The 22158-nt window shown below is 37.0% G+C and overlaps 1 protein-coding gene across 3 annotated transcripts in view; it reads left to right on the plus strand.

Moving 5' to 3' along the window:
• Window positions 1–22158, plus strand: part of LOC136705890 (uncharacterized) — a 53059-nt gene that overhangs the window by 16024 nt on the left and 14877 nt on the right. For all 3 annotated transcript variants that reach the window (XM_066679705.1, XM_066679706.1, XM_066679707.1), the window contains exons 8-21: window positions 79–193; window positions 374–451; window positions 1257–1372; window positions 3189–3342; window positions 9209–9339; window positions 9447–9522; window positions 10360–10509; window positions 11291–11440; window positions 12402–12658; window positions 15464–15584; window positions 15790–15984; window positions 18896–19048; window positions 20763–20980; window positions 21553–21736. In XM_066679705.1, coding sequence (XP_066535802.1) covers window positions 79–193; window positions 374–451; window positions 1257–1372; window positions 3189–3342; window positions 9209–9339; window positions 9447–9522; window positions 10360–10509; window positions 11291–11440; window positions 12402–12658; window positions 15464–15584; window positions 15790–15984; window positions 18896–19048; window positions 20763–20980; window positions 21553–21736 — 2098 coding nt within the window. The remainder of the gene's footprint in view (window positions 1–78; window positions 194–373; window positions 452–1256; window positions 1373–3188; window positions 3343–9208; window positions 9340–9446; window positions 9523–10359; window positions 10510–11290; window positions 11441–12401; window positions 12659–15463; window positions 15585–15789; window positions 15985–18895; window positions 19049–20762; window positions 20981–21552; window positions 21737–22158) is intronic.

Here is a 22158-nt window from a genome sequence, read left to right on the forward strand (position 1 = left end):
TGGTGACAATTCCCACAGATTTATTTATCATTTACTGAAGTGGGATGGTATGAACAAAATATTGATATGGGGTTCCAGGTGGTTAAAAGTGCAGTCCCATTTGAAAGACTGCCAGGAAAACCTACAACTGGCTTTGGAGGTCTCCTCAATCTATCAGCAGGCTGATAATATTATCTGTTCCATCAACAACACGGTAATAATCCTAGGATTATTTGGATTATTGTTTCTATTAATATTACAATTAGTTTTGGTTCTATTATTATTATTATAAATTATTATTTGTGGTAATGTATGACTTTTTAAAATCACAACCAATAAATGAAGTTACAAAATGGCTGATCATTTAATATTTATTTTCTTACATGATATCTAGAGAAGAAGCCTCCCTGTAACCAACAGAACTGGAATAAATGGAGATGGGGAGATTCGGGACATTGCCAGTCAAATCATGGTGCATACTGCAATATTTATCTTTTTAAATTTGGGAGCACTCACCTGCTGAGCTCAATACCTAAACTTTCCCTTGGTTAGATGCACAATACGTTTATTAACACTAAGCTTTATGTTCTTTAAAAAAAGCATTCACAGAATTTTCAACCAAGATTTTCTGCTGCATTTTAGCAAACTGGTTATTATTATGGAAGACAAATTATGGGCCTTTTCCTATAATTTTCTAAAATAATAATAATAATTGTTTAGTTCAATTTTAGAAGTATTTACTGCCAACAGAATTTTCTGTTCTTTACTATGTTCAGGTGTGTGTTTATAACAATTAGACAGAAATTAGGTTGAAAAACGGTAGACTATCCGTTTAAAGGAACATTAGGTAGATTTTTAACTTAAACTTAAAATTATAGCTTCAAAATCATTGTGCTGCTTCACTGATGTGTAATAGGGAGAATAGAGCATTGCTATTCTAAAATCAGCAAACCACCTCCCCCTTGATTTCAGGACAGTTAAACAGTCAACTCTAGGGGAGCCCAGGACCAAAACACCAAATCTTACCTAGTGTTAATTTAAGGTGTTTTAGGTAAATGTGGATCTTCTATTTCATTATTCCACATAAAAGTCAAAAACAAACAGAGCTGCAAAAGCCCTGAACCCTCTGAGGCTGGTTTGAGAAGCCAGAGAGTTGGAATGAAATCCTGGAAATTATTTTTGCTTTCTGCAGATGAAGAATTTCACACTGTTAGAACTGATTTAATCTTATTATTAAAATCATAAACTGTCATTGACTATTTTTATTCTTCTTATAGGTGCTGGATGTAACAGTATCTCAGCTTTCAAACCTGCACCCAGCTTTGGCTAGTAGAGTGGCTCAGAAACAGGCTGAGGTGAAGGACAGCTGGCTCTTGCTCCAGAGCACTGTCAGGTGACTCACACTAACTAACACAGACACACAGTGTCCCTCCAGGGACCAAAGTAATTTCCTCCCTTAATGGGAGCATAGCAGTATTCTCTTTTTTCAGACATGGAAGCCTTTTCCATGCTTCTGTTTTGATGTATTTATGTACATAACCACAAGGAAGCATTGCCAGTGAGACTGTTCCAAATGTTAATCAAATGTCTATAAAAGATTTTTTTAATGTTAGCAATCGGTGATGTGAATTTTCCTCCCTCAATCAGGCCAGGGTTTTGTTTCAGTTTTTAACAGAGAAGTATACGAGGCCACTAAACTTCACCAAAAAGGAAAGTTAATATATTAAGAGGATAATAAATATATTTGGCAGCTACAGTTTAGTTCAGCTTTGTTTATTTATTTATTTTTTTGTTGGTTGTTGTTTTTCCCTTAGGTCAGTGACATTTAAAAGCCAGTATTTCCCTCCCAAAGAAAGGAATCTACTTTTCCATCATTACTGCTTTCTAGTCATTGTGGTCTTGTTGCTATTTCCTTCAGAATCTTTTGCAAAATATTTCCTCAGTAGGGTATATAATAGCTAAAAGGATTAGTGTAAGATTTGGTTTTTTTGCTCCTGGGCTCCCCCTACAGATGCAGAGTACAATTCATTTTTACAGCACTATCCTAAAATCAGGGGGGGGGGGGCTCTGTTCTCCTTATTACAGGTCAGTGAAGCATCATAATGATTTTGAAGGAGTAATTTTAATGTAAAAATACTACTTAGTGTTTCTTTAATTGAAGGATATAAATCGTTCTAGAGACTCATTTATAAGGAGTTCATGATAAAAGTTGTAAGACGATGCATTTATTTTAAATTATAGACAGCAGCAGCTCATTTAATAAGATGTAGTCACTTGATGTGGATGAAAACGACCTGTGACACATGAAGCATTAAAAAAAAAGTTAAGCTCAATTGAATTGTATGAATGTGCTCCATAGTTTTGAGATGTTCGCCAATTGTAAGGTATAAGCCTTCCAGATTGTTGCTGTCAGTGTTATGCCTCCTTAGAACTGTTATGACATTCCTTGTTAGATTTATTTAGGAAAGGAAGTTGACTTGTCTCTGAAAAATGTAACTGCGAACACTTTTTTGATTAGTTGTGATGACATTTATAGTGTGTATATAGAGTGAAGTTATAATCCAGACAGCTCACTCACTGTCCAAACATAGTCTCAAACCCCCCAGATGAGATCTGAACTTTGCTTATTCTGAGGTACAGGATTGTGTAACTTGGGTTCATCTGTTTCTTTTCATTCACTGGGATGGCAAGAACTCAGAGGGGTTTTTTTCCCTCAGCATGCACGTCTTTTTGGTTTCTTGTTATTACTGTATAGACATTTGTTAGAGTTTGTGCCCAGATCTGATGACAATTTCATGTCAGCCTAGTAGTTACTGGATATTTCCTCTCCAAATATAGATGTCCTGATTTTTTATAAAATTAATTTTTTTATGTTTTGCCCATGATCTTAAAGACCAGAATTTAATAATTCATCTACAAACAGAGTAGTAATGTATGGTTTTGTGAGGTCTTTATATATATATTTTCCTATACATAAAATAGTGTGGAGTATATTTTAGGCATACCATTATTCATTCATTTGTATGTTTGGGAACAGGGATTCCAACTGCTATTTTTTGAACAGTTTCTATTTATATTGAATCAGTGTAGCTATTTAAGCTTCATGTGAACATGCACAGCAGAATAAACATCAAGGGCATAAGCAGAATCTGTGATGTCAAAGCTGTCCTTTTAACTTTGGCAGTACCTAAAACTGTATTCTTCTTTAGGAATGAGAAGGCATTTCAGTCTCAGTCAGTCTCCAGAGAAGATGGTGACCTTTCAACCTCAAACAGAGAGCCACTCAAAAGCATGGGAACAGACTCGCACAGAATAATAGGAAAGGAAGTCAAGGAAGAGGAAAACCGTTTGAAAGGGAGTACGGTTAGTAAACCTATTCTGTTGTTAGGGTACTGTTGCACAGTTTAGCTTTATTATGTTTTTTTTTCTGCAACATTTAAATATTTTGCCATACTTCACATGTGTGATTATTTCTTAAAGAGAACATATTATGAAAAACACACTTTTCAGTGCTTGAACCGATACATTTGGATATCTGAAGTGCCTACCAACACAATCTGTGAAATAAAACAACAGTCAGAAAACATGGGATTAAAACAAGCTGCTCCTCCACATTAACTTAAGGAAAATGACTATAATATGTCACCTTAAAGAAGACGCACTAGAAATAATGCAAAATTTCCTAATTCTATATCCCTATATAGATAATATATAGATATTATCTATATAATAGATGCAGGCATATTTCTTTCCTTTCAAGATATCTGCTCTATTTAGTATAGAGTCTGTTTGCCTAAAATACAATAATATAAAGAGGAACCATTTAAGGTGTAATTTGCCCTGGCATTGGAGTAAATTCTGGAGATCTAGAAGTTTACTTTGGGAGCAGAATGTTGTACCTGGCTCAACAGCACAAGCAGCTTTTTCTCTCTTAACTCTCAAAGCTAATGGTTTTCATATCCTCTCATAATAAGATTGAAATAATATCTGCAGACTCCAGCTTCAGGGTGCTCAGACAAACCCCCCAGTGGATTAATACAATATATACTGTATTATGGGTCATTAATGGACATAAAATGTTTTGGACAATACTGAAATATTAGACTATATTAATGGGTGCTTAATTAATACCTGTTGTTGCAAATACATAAACCCAAATTCCAGAAAAAATTAAAAGGCAGTTAAAACAAGAATCTGTAATTTGTTTTGAAAAATTCTTTTGAAGCTTTATAAAAGAGAATTTCTATGATTGTGTGGAACTGCAGTTCTCTCTGGTTTGGTTACATTCAGAAGCTGCATGTCTTTTAAGGTGGCTCAGTGTGTTTGTGGAGAAAAAATATTATTTAGACAGTTGTTTTTTGATTACAATCATCGCTTTTAACTAAGAAAAGAACAAAGAAATTATTTCCAGTGTTTTCACTGTTGATTCTTCTGACACTTGTACCAACTAATTTAATTTTAAAAGGGCCTTTTTAGTTTTTTGGTCAAGTTGATTTTCTAAGCAGCTTTTGATTGTCACAACTTCTTGCTAAGTGCAGAGCCGTATGCGCCACTAGAAATTCAAAATGCTTGGTGGTCACATGATTCATGCAGGCTCCAAATAGGTGGCCAATTTAAATGCATAGGGTCAGGGAGAGAAAATGTGCATTTTTGGTCATTAGTCTTCAGTAAATGCATTTATTTACAATATTTCTATAGCACATAGATTGGTGTATGCTGTTACATATATTCTTAAATTTAAAAAAGAAATAAATTTGCAGCTATATCAGGATTAGTGTGAAAGTCTGTTACATGACTCGTGGTTTGTTTTAGACTATATTTTCTCAGTTACAGGCATATTCATGTTGTTAATTGCATTAAAAAAATTATTTTAAGTACTGCTATTTAAACTTGTAAAGTAGTCAGTATGAAATAGACTCTGTGGTTTCTGATTAGTTATAGGAAGGTGAAGAGATGTTCATAAATCAGTTAAGATTAGTTTTCTAACACATCATGGTGGTTTCAGAAATAGCATATGGACCTAATCTCAAAGACCAATGTAAAAACTATAATATCAGATTGAACAGAAGGTGACGCTTTCGTGTAAATTAAACAAATTACGTTAAAATATTACATCAAGCCAGGACATTAAATCACATATGTTTGCAAACATATAAAATATATATTTTTTTTACCATTTTTATATTTTTACCATTTGTTACTACTATATATATATATATATATATAAAGAACTTTGTTAGTGTTTTTTTTTATTTTAGAGATTTATTAATTGTGGTAACAAATGGTAAAATATATATATAAATATATATATTTTTATATATGTTTTTTACACACACATATATATATATACGAAACATTATTTTTCAAACATCTGCACATTTCATGCAAAGAACACACCACTGGGAAGCTTATTTGCTTTATTAAAAAGGAACAAGGAAAAACCCAGGTTGTTAAGACTCAAGGTGTAGGATGAAGGTGGTCTGTCTTTACTGTTTAAAAGTCCCAGATACGCATTACATCATATTCTACATAATCACAAACACAATTTTGTTCCTTACTGTTGTGTAACTTTAGCTTAGATTCTATTGCAGAATAAATCCTCATTTCACCTTCTCCACTCACAACTCTACAATCACTCGCCCAGGTACATTTAAAAAAATACTTCCCCAGACAAACGTTTCGCTAGAATAATATTTCTCGAATTTCTCAGTGGAATAAATTAAAAAATGTCATTATGAGAAGTTCATTTCCAGGCTGTTTGTTGTTATCCTTATACTTTACTCAAAGTCCTATAGCCTAATTAACTGTTAATGTTCCCCAAATCTACTAATTTAGTGGGAAATCAGCTAACGTGCTTTAACACACTTGTTTATTGGATATAGATGTGCTGATAATACAAAATATGATTCTTTAAATGTCTTAAACCTTAAACGTGCACCACATTCGCGTCTATTCTGCTCTAACTCTATGGTGCTGCTGGCGTCTGCTGCTAACGTCCGCTGCTAATGTCCGGGAACTACTGAGAGGCTCCATGATCCGCCCTTTCTGTGTTTAAATAAATAAATAAATAAATAAATAAATTTGGTCCATTGGAGTCAACATTGACGCAACTCTTTCTCTATATGACTCTGGTTAAGTGACGTCATTGTTGTGAGGGACATTGTTTTACAGATCTGTGTTTGGACCACAAAAGAAACAGAACAAGATTGTACAAAAGTTTACACAGATTGTAAAAACTGTTTAGCATGAACAGACTTGAATCTTTTATTCAACACCAATACCCTAAGCTTTCAAGGAACATAATTTATGGAATTTGCACTCTATTGAAATTGGACAGTTCTGTCAAATATCAAATTAGCACATTGTTATTGTAGCTCTGATGCTCTTTTGGGTATTTGCACTGGGGTACAGCTGTATAGCTGTGTGCTTCTAGCAGGAGAGTTATTCTGGGAGTTATTCTGTAATAAACCTGCTCATTAATCTTTGTTAATCAAGCCTGAGTACTGAGTCTATATGCAATGCCTTTCCTAGATTTTTTTTTTCTTTCTATGTTTGATTAGACCTTGATGGCTGCCCATGTTGTTGTAAACATCGGAAACTGGATATATAATAACAGCTTAAAATAAAGTTTCTGTCTTTTCTACTTTGGGCTCAGCGCTGCAAAAATTCACTATGTACCATTAGGAGGAGGATAGGAAACTACCCCCACACTCCACCCTCCCCTTTGGTTTAAGGGCAATACTGTAAAAGTAAATTACAGTCTGCAACTCTAGGGGGAGCCCATGAGCAAAAATGCCAAATCGTATTTACTGTTGCTTTGATTTAAATTGTGTTTGCTTAGTGGCACATTTGGAACAATACCCCGTTTTTGTCAGTAATTGCTCACAGATGCAGTAGCCACATAGATTCATGCTGCACAGTGATAGTATATGGATGACTGACATCACTGGATTACATAAGTAAAAGAGGGAGGTAGACATGGAGGCAGACATTTGGGAAAACTGAGATGGGAAAGTAGACGAAACGGAGTATTATGGATACAGAAAAGGGGAGAAGAGAGAAGAAAACTCCAACTGTGTTTGGACTATTTGGGACCGGGGATGAAGTAGGAACTACTGAAGTCTATTTTTGACCACCATGATGTAATTATTTACTATTCATTTAGATAAAAATCTGGAGCCATTATGTACAGAGGAACAAGAAATTAGCGAGTGCATGTCAGTGGTAGTTATCAGCACTGCCTTTGTTGTGTTATCAGCACTGAGCGATTTGCTCATTGACTGACATATTTATAAATGCTTCTAGACCTTATAAATTTACCACATTTTTATGGCACTTTCTCATGCAATCTTTCCTCTCATGCAATCTTTTTTCTCTCCCTTCCTCTCTGACTCGATTCTGTTCAATGAGCATGGTTAGCCTTGTATGCCATAGTGAAACAGTTATTAATGCATGCTGCCAACTGGTAGGTCTGTGAAGAAACACTGCCAGGTTTTTTACAGGGAAAGACTCACAGAGCTCTATCTAAATAAAGGAGTCCAAACATAAGCCCAAGGAATAAGCTTTTAGAAAATAAACTTTGCTATATGCTGTGCAAGGTCAGTATTTCACAACCACTAGATTTATTGTCATGGAATTAAAATAAATAAAAGAAAAATACAGTGATGTCAGAATTAAAACATTCTAATACAAAAATCATCAAAACCACATTATAACATTATAATTATATAATTATAATTAATTATAAGACATTATAATTAAAATAAAAAGTAAAATATAACAATTTCTTCTAACCAGTTTGTCATACATATAACACTACACATTTTTCTCCCTCCCAGAAATGCAAGAAGTAATTTTAATGTTTGTGATTACATTTTTAATTGGTAGATAATACTAATATAAATACATATGTGTGTTGATTTTACATGTACTCTTTAATTTACTTTTAATTGAAATATTCATTAGTATAAGATTTTTTCTTTTTTTTTTTTAGGCTGGGTCCAGCCACTTTACCCCTCCCACTTAAAAAGTACGGTTCTACAAGGGTTCTTTATTAAAGTAATTGGTTATATACAGAACCTGAACATTGGAAGAACATTTTACATGAATAAATTCTTCTTTGCATCATGAAGGGGTTCTTCAGATTGATGGAAAATGTGCTATAGATGGTTCTATATAGCACCTTTTAGTGAAGGATTCTATATGGCATCAAGAATGATTTTTCTATTTTAAAAAGCTTGACATCATAACAAATAGAAAACCCTCCTCTAAAAGGTGATATAGAACCATTTATAGCACATTCTCCATCAATCTGAAGAACCATTTCATGATGCAAAGAACCATTTAATCATGCAAATATTTTTTCTTCAAGTGTTCAGGGTTCTATATAGAGCCATTTCCTTTAATAAGCAACCCTTGTAGAACCATAATTTTTAAGAGAGTAAAACTCCTATCCTCATTAGTGTACAACAGGAGAGGAAAATTGGCGGATTGTGGCACACACACATCACACATACAGCAAATTCATGTTGAAAATGAAAGAGGGGAGACATAGTGAGAGAGCGTGAGTGAAAGTGAATGTGTAAATGTAAGAGAGAGTGATAAATGGCAGTGGTACCTGTGGGCAGTGGTTATACTGTAAACATTAACTTGTCCACAGCATTAAGACCGCAGTCTCTCCTAATAGCTTGTGTTCAGACAGACATGCTAAGGAAAACATTATATTCAGGTTAATGTGAGCTGGTGCCTTTTGCCTTCTCTCTTTTTGCCAAAACTTCGCAAAATAATCCAGCTCAACTCTGCTGTCTGGCAGGTCTGTATTTCAGCATTAATAGCAAGTGTCATATGTAAGGTTCTGTCACTTTTCAGGCTCTAATATTGATGAGAACTCATTCATAGTCCCAAATGCTGGATATAATTTAAGATGAAATGTATGGCGAATTGAGAGAGTAATTGCTTTCCTTTGCTGATTTTCTCCGGTGGTGTTGGCTTCACTCTAGGCCTTAAGGAATAGACAGGCTGCAGAACTTCCATCTACCCTGTCACACTAAATATCTATGGAAATGTCACGTAGCCAGACAGACAAATCACTATGAACAAGGGCCACTGTTTTAATACCGACCTCTTCAGAACACCAAGACATTAATTAATATTTTCCATTAAAAGCCCATTACTGAAACAACTCCAAATCCTTTAGCAAATGAGAAACATTTTTTGTCTTCCTCCACAGAGTGGTAGAAACTCTGACAACACCAATAGGTCCCTCGACAGCCAGCCGGAACCTCCTCCAAACCTGGCAGAGAGCCTGAGGTACATGTGCACCAGTGATGCCAGTGCTAGGTTCCAGACGCAGGGCAAAAGGTGACGTAGCTCATCTGAGCTTCCCTTCCTTTCCACAGCACATGTCTTTCTGAAAGCGACAATTAGGGAAACCTGCTGAAAGGAAGTGCTGTATTTTTGCTTTGCAGTGGGACTCCACTGAAGCCAAACAACCACCCACTGCTCTATACCCAGCTCCAGAAATTCACTGTGTCTGCAGAAAAGGTGCCCATTTATGACTTCAGCATTACACATCTCTTACACAACCAGTAACACTTTAAAGAAAAAAACAGGAAAATCCCAGTGACTTCTTCCAAATAGGTGTAGCCTCCTCCCATCTGTTTAGCTCACTTGATCTACACAGATCAAGTAGTCCCTACACTGTCAAAAACTGTGACAGAAAAAACTGTCACTCTTGTGGTACCCTCATGGGTACATATTCTGCACCATTAGTTGGGGAATATATTCTGTATAATTAGTTAGAGAACATAATTGTACCTTATTTTATTATAATTGTACATTTTAAAATTTAATTTCCACTCATATTATTTTCTTTTATTTTACACAGTTCTATAATGAAAGCTCTTCTAGAAAAGATAATGTAATGTACCTTTAAGTAACAAAACTGGATTTTTAAACCACTGTTGTACCTTTTAAAGGTATATTTACACTGTTTCTACCTGTAGTGACCAGTAATGTACCTCTACCATACATTTTGTTTGGGAGAATGTAGATTCTTCCATGTTATGGTTGTGGAAGTGAAATGAAGGGGGATTGGACAACTGGTTTATTGAGAAAGGCTTCATTGTGTTTATATAAATATGTGATATTTTAACGTGACAGACTGCTGCATGTCGTACACCAGCATTAGCCTCTACTGTAACTTCCAGGAGTTGTCCTTGCACTCACAGTCTTTGCCAAGAGTTAACACATCTAATTTGAGAAGCCAGCGATTCAAAGACTGGACCGATCAAGACAGACTTCCTCCAGTGCATAGTGTTTGTGTTCCCACTTCCTTGTGGAATCTCACACTTCATCTAATCATTCTCCTCCATCCCCTAGACTCTCTCCTGGCTCAAAGACAGTGTCACCATGGCAACACATGTCTGCAGTGTAGTAGGGCCAGGCAGCTACAACATCGCTAAGAGGTACCAAGCTTCTCTGGAACAGGATATCCTGTCCAATAAAGCCCGCATTGAGCTTGTCAAGAAGGTGAGGTTATCAACATGTACACTAAAACCAAAAAGAGTGTATCATACATAGGACAGGTGATTTTCAGCTGCTTGGTACCTACTCTACTCGATTTGACTATTTGCTTTTTCATTAGTACTTTTTTGGGGTTCCAAGCAAGCAGAGTAGAGACTAAACAATGGTGTGTAAACCTTGCAGAGGGCTGATTGACCAGAAAGACTTGGCCATGACAAAATGCAGATATCCAGCATAAACTTGCTGTATGTAATATGTTCAAGCTACCGTAGAGATCACGGTTGATTTTTATCCAACTCACTTTGGCAGTTGATAAATTGACACTGTGGTCTTTTGAAGAGGTTCAAAAATCCCTTGGTTTGGTGACTGATGGAGGACTACAGTGAGAGCTGGATGGTGCAACTAGGAACTAAAAATCTGTTGGAACTTGTGAGGCTATGCCATGTCCAGTCTCCAAAAATTGAACAGCACGTTAATACATGATGATTAAACAATGTTCAACATTAATACCACAGTTTCTGTGGTTTACAAAGCCTGTGATTTCCCGTTAGAGTTAGAGACAGTGTTTTGCAATGTCACAGGGGACCATTGAAGTGGAAACCCAAACAGGTACTAGGTACCAAAAAGTGAGTAGAGCAGAGTCAAGTAGTAGGTATAATTGAGTGGAGAAATGCCATTAGTGACTTTAATCCACTTTTTGTACAAAATAGGGCTCATTCAATAATGGATGGCTTCTCTTGCAAATTTGCTCATTTGTTTTAAACCAGTGTTTATTGTTTAACCTCAGGAGGGCCATTCTCTGGTTTGTGCGCAGCACCCTGGAAGTGCTAAGATTCAAGAGTTCCTCAGCCAGCTTGAAGTGTTGTGGGAGGAGCTCAAAAGACGTCACCAGAAAAACACCATGTTTCTGCAGGCCTCGGAGGAGCTCAACTACAGGGTAGGATGGATAGACTAGTGTCTACTACTGACTCTATTCATTTATCTGTAGCTCTGGCACTGGTGCTGAATTCAGTCATGCAAACACAGTCTGGTCCACTGGAACCTGTTCAAGGTCCAGAGTTGTTCTGGTGGAAAAGTAATATTTAATAATGCAGTTTCTGCAGTTCTGAGCTCAGAGTACCAAAGACAGATGATTTGTTCACCTTAATATGAGTCATTGGAGCATCACAATGATTTGAAGCTATAATTATAAGGTTAAAAAAGCTACCTAGTGTCCCTGTAGCCCTATGAACCCTATGTATATAGCTATTAAAGATAAAAATACACAATAAAGAATTATTTAAGCTTTTTAGTTTATATTTGTTGATCTAATGCATTATTATTTGATGTGAAACCTACCAAAACCTTGAAAACCTATAAATCAATAATAGGAATATGTTTTTGCTGATGACTCATAGTTTTCTGCCCAGAGACAGCATGAGATGACGTCATTTGAGTCAAAACGAAACTGAAAGTAAACGCCGTCTTTCTTGTTCCTTTGCAGTGTCTTTATTTCTGATTATAGCAAATATCATTAGAATCTTTCATGACGAACATGACACACAAATTTTGAAGGAGCACCTTGATTTTTAGGTGGTTTTTCACACTGGATTACTCCCAGAGGCTTCACAGCACCGCGATAAGAGCGCTATTTTTAGAAACGGTAGGATCTGCGCTTTCTAACGGTATACGGAGCTCACAGACACATTCAGACATTCAACACTTACAAAACTAATTATATAAGGTGTGTTTCTACCCCGCAAAATGCGGGGTTAGGGTTGATTGGTTAAGGTTCTCAGCGCAGCCTGGTTTTACTTAGGGGTGCATAACATGTTTATTCTTTGATAACAGGGTAAATTTTGTACATTTATATACAATAATTACTCTCTCTCTCTCTCTCTCTCTCTCTCTCTCTTTAGGCAATCAGGGTACTTCAGGGGCTGGGCAGTCTGGAGGCATGGCTAGAGGCAGTAGAGCTATCTATTAAGCAGGCCTCTTTGGCGGGAGACCCTGAGTCAGTATGTGTGGCTGAGCGAGAGAGTTGTCTGCTGGAGAAGGAGCTGGAAACACGCAGCATGGAGCTTCACAATCTTAGGCAGGAGATTGAAGCCCTGTGCAGCCAGAGACACCTACAAACCAAGCTATTGCCCACACGTTTGGAGGAGGTGGAAAAAAAGTGTGTAACTAGAACAAGAATTAGTCATCATGGAATTATGAACTTTGTCATTAAGCCTGATTGATTTGAGACTTTTGTAGATTTGTGTAGATTTGTAATGTAATTTGTAATGTACAAATGTAGATTTGTGACCAATGGGTATGCGTATGCAGTTTCATGGTGTAGTGGGTAAAATACCTACAAGAGCATGGTACTTCAAGAGTATCTTTGCCAGTTTGCAGTGATATCAGGGAAGCAGTACAGTGCTGCCACCTTGCTGGATGTTAAAGTTAAATTTAGGGTTAATCCCATTTTATTCAAGGCATACTTCAAACGTAGGGCCATGAATGGCTTATGAATCAGCTGCAAAATGTTGGTGCAAGCAACCATATAAAGCCACAAATGTTAGTTTTTTCTCCTTTAACAAACTATGATGATCATTGTATTGTCTTAGTTTAATGTAGTTTCAGTGCATTATGTCCCTTTACTTCAAAAAAATCATAAAACATTGCTAGTACTTTGCCAGTGTCTCAGAATTCCTTAAATTCTAAAGCAATTACATTCTAGCATCTGTGACTACTGCAGCATTAAAGGTGAAACTGGAAGTTTCAAACCAATAGCTGCCCCAAAAGCTGAATTCAACAACATATTCCAGAGAATTAGGACTGGATGATATGAAGCTGAATTCAACTATTACCCACTACTAACACTCTGATATGAAGCTGAATTCAGCTATCACAGAAGACAATATTCTGTGTGCCCTAAAAACAGCTGCTGTTACCCCTGTACTTGTTGATGGTAAAGCGTTCTTGGGTTTCAAGAAAGGTGCTATATAAGTGTAAGTTTAAATTATACTTAAAAGGTCAGGCCTTGATAGCTCCGTCCTGGAAAAATTTAGACCCATCTCTAATCTGCTATTTATTTCCAAAGTCCTTTAGAGAGTTGTCACCTCACAGCTGCAAGATTTCTTAAATACCAGTAACCTCTTTGAGCGTTTTCAGTCAGGTTTTCATTCTCATCATAGTACAGAGACTGCTCTCATCCATGTCCTTAATGATATACTCCTATCCTCTCACTCCAGCCATGCTTCTGTCTTACTTCTGCTTGACCTTACTGCAGCCTTTGATTAATTGATTGATTGATTGGTTAATCACAAAATACTCATTTCACGGCTTTCTAGTATTGGTCTGTCCGGCACAGTGCTCTCTTGTTCCACATCCTACTTAACAGATTTTGTAACAATTGGCAAACACAAATCTATCACTGCTCCAATCACTCAGTGAGTACCACAAGGCTCTGTTCTTGGCCCCCTGTTATTTATCATTTATATGCTGCCCCTTGGTCACATAATTTGCCCATGGCCTTAATTTACACAGCTATGCTATGTTATGCAGACAACACACATATCTGTTTTAACATCAAACCCATTGAATCCTTCCCTCCACCCAAGCTCCTGTATCCAGAAACTAACACATTGGTTAAACTCCAACTTTCTCGAGCTAAATGCTAAAAAAAAAAAAAAAAAAAAAAAACTGATTGTTGGTACAAAATCAGCCACATTAGCCTATTCCAACTCCATCCTTGTCATTGACAACACACCTGTTACCTAATCCCCTGATTAAATATCTGTCCAAAACTGCATTCTTTAATCTACGTAATATTGCCAGGCTCTGTCCGATACTTTCTAAAGCTGCTGAGATTCTTGTGCACGCTTTCATCACTTCTAGATTAGATTACAATTCTCTCTTCTATGGCCTACCTGCTAAAACTCTTTGCTTTTTACAATACATACCAAATTCTGCTGCCAGAGTCTTATTGCGTTCAAAGAACTCTGCCCATATTACCCATGTTCTTCATCAATTACATAGGCTGCCCATCTCTGAGTGTCCATTACAATATCCTGTTGTTACCCTTTAAAGACCTGCATGGCCTTGCACCTGCCAACCTCACTGACTTACTACTCCTCTGCACCACTTCATGCAAGCTAAGGGCCAGCATGTAATTCTTAAACAGGAATTCAAGGAGGAATTGGAAATGTCCCAGCACACTTACTGAAGTTATAAGCTTGCTATGAAGTTACAGGTCTTAGTACACTAATACAACATTAAAATAAGATAATACAATGGTTATCATAGTTATTAAAGGACACAATACTGACAATTTTGGGATTGTTTGTTTCAGTTTTGTACAGTCACTGGTTTGGATGCTTGCGTTACAAAACATTTATGTCACTCCAAATTGAGGGTGCCTATGAATAGACTCAGTTGGAAAAGAGTCATATAGCCCTAACACATTAGTCTCCAACTTTCTGTCCCCAGAAGATTGAGACACCCTACCCCTAAACAAAGTGGAGGGGTAAAGCTAAGGGGTTGGGCAAAGGGGTGAAAAAGGGTTTACCCTCAGTAGTTTCAGGCTTAGATATTCTGAATATGTGAAGCAGATATCTTACTCATGAAAAGTCTAAGGAATATGCCTTAATGGTTAATGCCATGTGATGGATGCTGCTTCATGAGGCACACTTCTATAAATTCAGGCTACATCCAAAAAACAGAGTCTAACAAAGAAAATAGCAACAACATGCATTTATGAGTTTCTAGTGTGAAGGGCAACTAGAAATATGGATATTTTCAGGGTTTATTTCTCACTTTCATCTTTGCTCAGCCACTTTCACCTTGCTCAGGCCTTAACTTGCTTATCAAGAGGTCTGTATTTCCATAAAGTTGCTTTGTAATAATGTCCTTACTAGACATATTTGTGTTTTCCCAACAGCTGATCAATATTGATGTTTTAGTTACATTGTATTTGATTACTGCTATTGTCTTTCAGGTTCAGCAATGTTCAGCTAGCAATAAACCAGCAGAGTTCTGACCTTAAGGACACACGTATGCTAACAGAGTTTCTAGAGAGAGTGGAGCTGGAAGAGATTCACTATGAAACTCTGGGACAGGTCTGTTAACAAAATAAATTCTATTAATGTGTGAAGTGGAGGATTTCTCTATATTCAAAATGTCTTTTGTACCTGTCAGTCTAAAAGCAGAGACACAGTTTCTTGACATTAGTCAGACACTGACTCTTCTGTTTTCATGGTTAAATTTTGGTTGGAAAGTTTTTTTTGTTTTGTTTTTTTTTTTTTGTTTGCTTTTGTTATGCAGCCAGTGAAGAACGATCATGACTGTGAGCCACCTCTGCTGCCACTGGACAGAAGCACACACAATGAGCCCCTGATTGAGAGCTTGGGAGACCCTGTCGAGGAACTGAGGGAGGCTGTGGAGATGCTTAATGACACAGCACGGGAAAGAGGCCGCTCGCAGTCACATGACCACAGCATTCAGGATCTCCTCAGCAGAGTAAGTAATAATAATGGATGTCATAGTTCATGGATGCTACAAAGGACACTTAAAGAGAAATCTCTTATCACAATAGTTTTTCATGATACATAATTTCCTGACACAATATAAAGGTGCATCTCAATAAATTAAAATATCATCAAAAAGTTAATTTATTTCAGTAATTCAATGTGTAATTCATATATAGATTCATTACAAACAGAGAGATCTATTTCAAGTGTTTATTTTTTTAATGTTGTTGATTATGGCTTACAGCCAATGAAAACCCAAAAGTCGGCCTACTGAAAAGTACTATGTACAGTATATGCACTGATTACTTGGTTTTGGCTCCTTTTGAATGATTTACTGCATCAATGCAGCGTGGCATGGAGGCAATCAGCCTGTGGCACTGCTGAGGTGTTATGGAAGCCCAGGTTGCATTGATAGCGGCCTTCAGCATGTCTGCATTGTTGTGCCTGGTGTCTCTCAATTTCTTCTTGAAATTACCCCATAGATTCTCTATGGGTTTTAGGGTTTTGGTCGGGCAAATTTGCTGGCCAATCAAGCACAGTGATACTGTGGTTATTAAACCAGATATTGTTTTTTTGGCAGTGTGGATAAAGCCTTGCTGGAAATTGAAATCCACATCTCCATAAAGCTTTTCAGCAGAGGGAAGCATAAAAAAATGTTTTTGGCACTGTCTTTGGACTTGATATAACACAGTGGACCAACACCAGCAGATAACATGGCTCCCCAAGCCATCACTGATTGTGGAAAATTCACACAAGACCTAAAGCAGCTTGGATTGTGTGCCTCTCCACCTTTCTTCCAGACTCTAGAACCTTAATTGTCAAATGAAATGCAAAATTTACTTTCATCTGAAAACAAGACTTTGGACACTGAGCACCAGTCCAGTCCTTATTCTCCTTGGCCCAGGTAAGACACTTCTGGCATATTCTCTGGGTCTTGAGTGGCTTGACACAAGGAATGCGACAGTTGCAGCCCATGTCCTGGATACGTCTGTGTGTGGTGGTTCTTGAAGCACTGACTCCAGCAGCACTCTATTCTTTGTGAATCTCCCCCAAATTGTTGAATGGCTTTTTCTTGACAATCCAAAGGCTGTGGTTATCCCTGTTGCTTGTACACTGTTTTCTACCACACTTTTTCCTTCCACTCAATTTTCCATTAATATGCTTAGATACAGCAGGAGAGTGTCAATGAATGCCTTCTGAACATCTGTCAAGTCAGCAGTTTTCCCCATGATGGTGTAGCCTACTGAACCAGACTAAGGGTCAATTTTCAAGGCTTAGGAAAGCTTTGCAGGGGTTTTGTGTTCATTATTAAAATTTTCTGAGATAATGACTTTTGGTATTTCATTGGCTGTAAGCCATAATGATCAGAATTATAAGAAATAAACACTTGAATTAGCTCACTCAATTGATTTACTGAAATAAATTAACTTTTTGATGATATTCAAATTTATTGAGATGCACCTGTATGTACAATAATAATGTTTCTTTGCAAATTAATTTGCCAAAATAATGTTCATAAGTGTAGGTAATGATATAAAAGCTTGGCATCCAATTTGTAACCAAATACTTTGAAATTTATTCGTTTATTATTTAGGTTTCTATTTACAGAGTTACTAGTTTAAATCTTATATGATTCTTTGTTATTACATCTTCTATCAGACTATGCTGAATGTGAAAAAGGACTGTTTATAAAGCTTCTTCCAAAATTGTAACATTTATAACAAAGTTTTGTATTCTTAATTATATTGTGTGTGGCTTTGGATTTGGCTTGTTTTGTTTTGTTTGAAAACAACACCTAGACTAATGGACTATGCAACAGCTGAGAAAGAGAGTGAGCAGATTAATTTCTATAATTTACTATCTCCTGCTACAGGGCGGCACGGTGGCGCAGCAGGTAGTGTCGCAGTCACACAGCTCCAGGGACCTGGAGGTTGTGGGTTCGATTCCCGCTCCGGGTGACTGTCTGTGAGGATTTGGTTGTGTTCTCCCCATGTCCGCGTGGGTTTCCTCCGGGTGCTCCAGTTTCCTCCCACAGTCCAAAAACACACATTGGTAGGTGGATTGGCGACTCAAAAGTGTCCGAATGTGTGTCTGTGTGTGCCTCCAGGGTGTATTCCCGCCTTGCGCCCAATGATTCCAGGTAGGTTTTGGACCCACCGCGAGCCTGAATTGGATAAGCGGTTACAAATAATGAATGGATGACTATCTACTGCTACTCAGATCAAGCTTTCATTTTATTTTTATCAGCTCCTTATTTGCATTCTCAGTTCCACCTTGTATGGTTGAAGTCCTTGCACTAGTTTCTGTTGCACTAGTTTCTACTAAGTGTCATTCGAATAACAATGCAGTACATTTATACCCTGTGTAGTGTGCTAGCGTGTGGTTTATGATATATTACAAGTAACACAATGGGAAATATTTAAATATTAGTGACAAAGAAAGAAAAACACAACACAATTTATGTGTGACTCTGGAAAGAGGTGCTTTGTTACTCTCTCTTATATATAGAACTCTAAATATTAAAATATGCATAATCAGTTAAATATTATTTTATAAAATGATGTTCATTGTTAAGGGATGCCACACTCACTTAAGGATGCATGGTATGTTTATTGTAAATAACTTAAAATTTAATAAAGGCTTTTACCTGTTTTCTACTCTTTTTTTTAGCATGAAGGCAATGAGGAAATTGTCTGGTTTTATTCATGCCTGTCATTTAAACTGGCCCAACTTCCTGTAACTTGTCTCAAAGTCAGAACCATCCAAAAAAGTGCTTTCACACAAACAGGACTATGCTTCGTTTTTGGTTGGGACAAAATAGTAAAGTGAAGGTAAAGGTCTAGATCAATCAGGGTAGTGTGAAAACTTTCTTACCCCTTTCTCCTGGTCTTATATTTCAGCATTCCAGTGTAGCTGTGCAATTAGAGCAGTGTCTGCAGCATTGTGCAGAACTGGCTGTAGACGTGCTGGACATGGAGAGAGAGATGGCTGTCCGTTGTGAGCCAGATCACTGTGGTCTGGACAGCCTGCAAGAGCAACAGGACCAGTTGGAGGTGAGGGCTTCCAATTATTGACTTTGCCATTTCCACACCTTAAATGTCCAGTGATCATCTCAGTTAAAGTCAATGTTTATAATAGTAATCAAAAAACACTTTATAATAAAATTCAGACGATGTTTCCTAAACAGTTGCTAGCTCTCCAGTCTGTTTGTGTGCTGCAAACTGGTCTTATATGTGAATGAATCCCCAGTGTCAATAAATGGGTACAAAAAAGTGTCTCACTCCTATATGCTAGGCTTTCTCTCTCTCTGCTGAAAAACTGCATTTAGAGGAGCTTAGATGACAGAGAAATCCCCAAACATTGAAAATTACGAACAGAGATGAGGATATTTTTTCTGTTCCTGCTCAGTTGATGGGTAATATTGACTTATTGTTGCTGTTTCAGATTACTTAAAGTGAAAAAGGCTCTAAATTTTGGAGACTGAATGAAACTAAACACATGAAAGTAAGAACTGCATGAAAGTAAACACAAACGAAAACCTACAAAACTGAACAACTCGATTTACAAATTGGGATCCTCTGATAATTCAAACGGGCAAGCGTAGGCAAGTTAAACTTCAGCCAGGTCCAAACCCCTTACTCAACAAGGTCATATTTGTTTCTTCAAATATAACGTTTCACCTTAAGATGCAGAGCTTCTGAATATAAATAAACTGTATAACATAGCAGTTCCCCATAATCGTGAGAATTGTTGACGTTGCCTTTAAAATTATAAAGGATTCATCTTTCTAAAATTAATCAAATGTTTTGAATTTACTGCCTGTGGGGACTTTTGAACTAAGCCTGATGAAAACCCATGCTGAAAGGTAGTTTTTACAGGCTTTCCAGTGGAAACACAACAGCACAAAGCCATGCACTCTCTAACACATGCTTGTTCCAGGAAGCATCTTGTTTGTGGTGATATAATAATCTCTGGGTGCTGATGTAATGCATACAGCCTGGTCTCCCATGATGACTTTACTTTAGCACATTGTTTCTAAAACCTGTTTCCTGTTTGGGTCAAAATTTCTCACATCCATCGAGAGCCCACCAGGCCCCTTGCTTTGTTTAGGGGAAGTTAATGAAGTCAACTGAAATGTATGATCCCACTCACAACCCATATTATTACCCACAGAGGAAAACAGTGCGCGGGTGTTTGGGTGCATTCTTTTGTGTGTATGTATGTGTGTCAGCTTAAGGTTGCTGTGTGTCACAGTTTTAGGGTGAGGCACAGAAGTGACTCATATTTGGGCAGCTTATGTGTATCACATGCACTTTTTTGTGTCCTAACACTAAAGAGTAGGAATGACCTAATCGCTCGTTCTGAAATAGCTCCAAAGTCATGCTAAAGGCATCTGCCAATCTCTGCACCTGAGAATAATGTGAAAAACACTGTGAAAGTTTGCTCCCATGTAGCGTTTTGCAGCATTCATTTCTGGTCTCAAAAGACTGTTACAAAGACAAGGATTACAGAGACTTAAGATTTGTAGCACATGTTGTCCCTTTGTATATCAAAGCCCTAAATTCACAAAATTGTGGTGTAGTGTTTATGGAATTTAAAATTAATCTTCAGTTTTCTTTGAAAAATTATACATATTTTTGAATGCATTTGCTGCTATCTCACTTTTTTGAACATTCCAGGTTTACACATGCAAGACATCAAAGTGAGGCAATTGATTTCTATTGTTTGAAGTATAGCCTTACAACTAAATCTTTTGCTTGTCCCCAGACTGAATATGAGGCCTTGAAGGAGGAGGTGGATATCATGGAGAATCTGTCTGTTCATCTGGTAGATCTGTGCCCAGAGAGAGTGCATGCCCTTAGAAGTGAAGTTCAGACCAGCCTGCAAGCCTGGGAAGAGCTGGGCAGGAGTATGACTGAGAACCGCAGCAAACTGCTGCAATTTGGCCAGCTTCGACATTTCTTTAGGAAGTACTTGGAAGTGATGTATGTCAAACACAAAATTTGTTTGTATTTGATTTGTTTTTATAAGGTTTTGGTTTAAACACTTCAAAATTTCTCTTTCTGTAGAACTGTATTAATGAATGTATTTTTGCATATTAGGAATAAAATAATTTTTTGTGGTTTATTTTAAAATTCAAACTGCTGCTTTCCATTAAAAAAAAACAACTAAATAAACGAAGTATTAATATGATGTATTCACAAACACTGACATCGAAATCACCATCTTTAAACTGTCTAAACAAAAACTCACAGGTACACTTTTACCTGAGGTTCTTGCTTGCCATTTTCAAACTACTTAATTTTAGTTATATTTTTTGTTGAATAAAATGACACTTCTCATTTTTAACATTATGCATCAGTTGCCATAAAATGACAAAAGAGCAAGAAATTGTTTGCATATTGAATCACAGTTAGACACGTTAAAATTATTTGTACACATAATCTTATTTCATTATTATTTATTAATGATAGTGATATCATTTATTATGGTCAAGAGAGCAAAGAAAACTAGTCTCAATGCTTTAACACACTGCATTTATACTCACCATATACAGATCTTGGACAGAAGACACCCGCTCCCGCATATTCTCAGAGAGTGCCCTGCGCCAGGGCCATAAGAGCCAGGGCTCAATGATTGAGCTTCTGGACCAGCAAATAGAACAGAAATTCCAGGAATATGACCTGCTTGCAGCTACAGGGAAGATGCTCTTAAATGAAGATTACCACTTGGCCAAAATGGTATGATTTGCATGTTGCTACATCTGCATTATTCAGTAGTTACATAGAAAAAAAAATGTGAATCTTCTGTGTTATTTCAAATTTAAGGAGTTATTAATAAACTCAGGTTACACATTTCCATGCATTTATCCAGCCAAATCTGCACCCATCTTGTAGACTTGTTGGCCTCTAAGCTGCCTCCTCCTTTCCTTCAGTATTTCTGGTCATTTTTAGGTCTGTTTTAGGTTTACTTGCTTGTGTCCATGGCTGTAGCACGCTGTTTGTGTCTGCTATTGTGTGTCATACCTGGCAACCTGGGCTGTGCAAACTTTACTGTGATTAAACAGTGTGTGGGATCGCAGGCTGAAACCCCAATCTGATGACACATATTGGTCATTTTATGACTTAATATAGTAAATATATTACAGATTGCTCCTTTAAAC

Source organism: Hoplias malabaricus, chromosome 8 (genome assembly GCF_029633855.1).
Source record: "Hoplias malabaricus isolate fHopMal1 chromosome 8, fHopMal1.hap1, whole genome shotgun sequence".
NCBI lineage: Eukaryota > Metazoa > Chordata > Actinopteri > Characiformes > Erythrinidae > Hoplias > Hoplias malabaricus.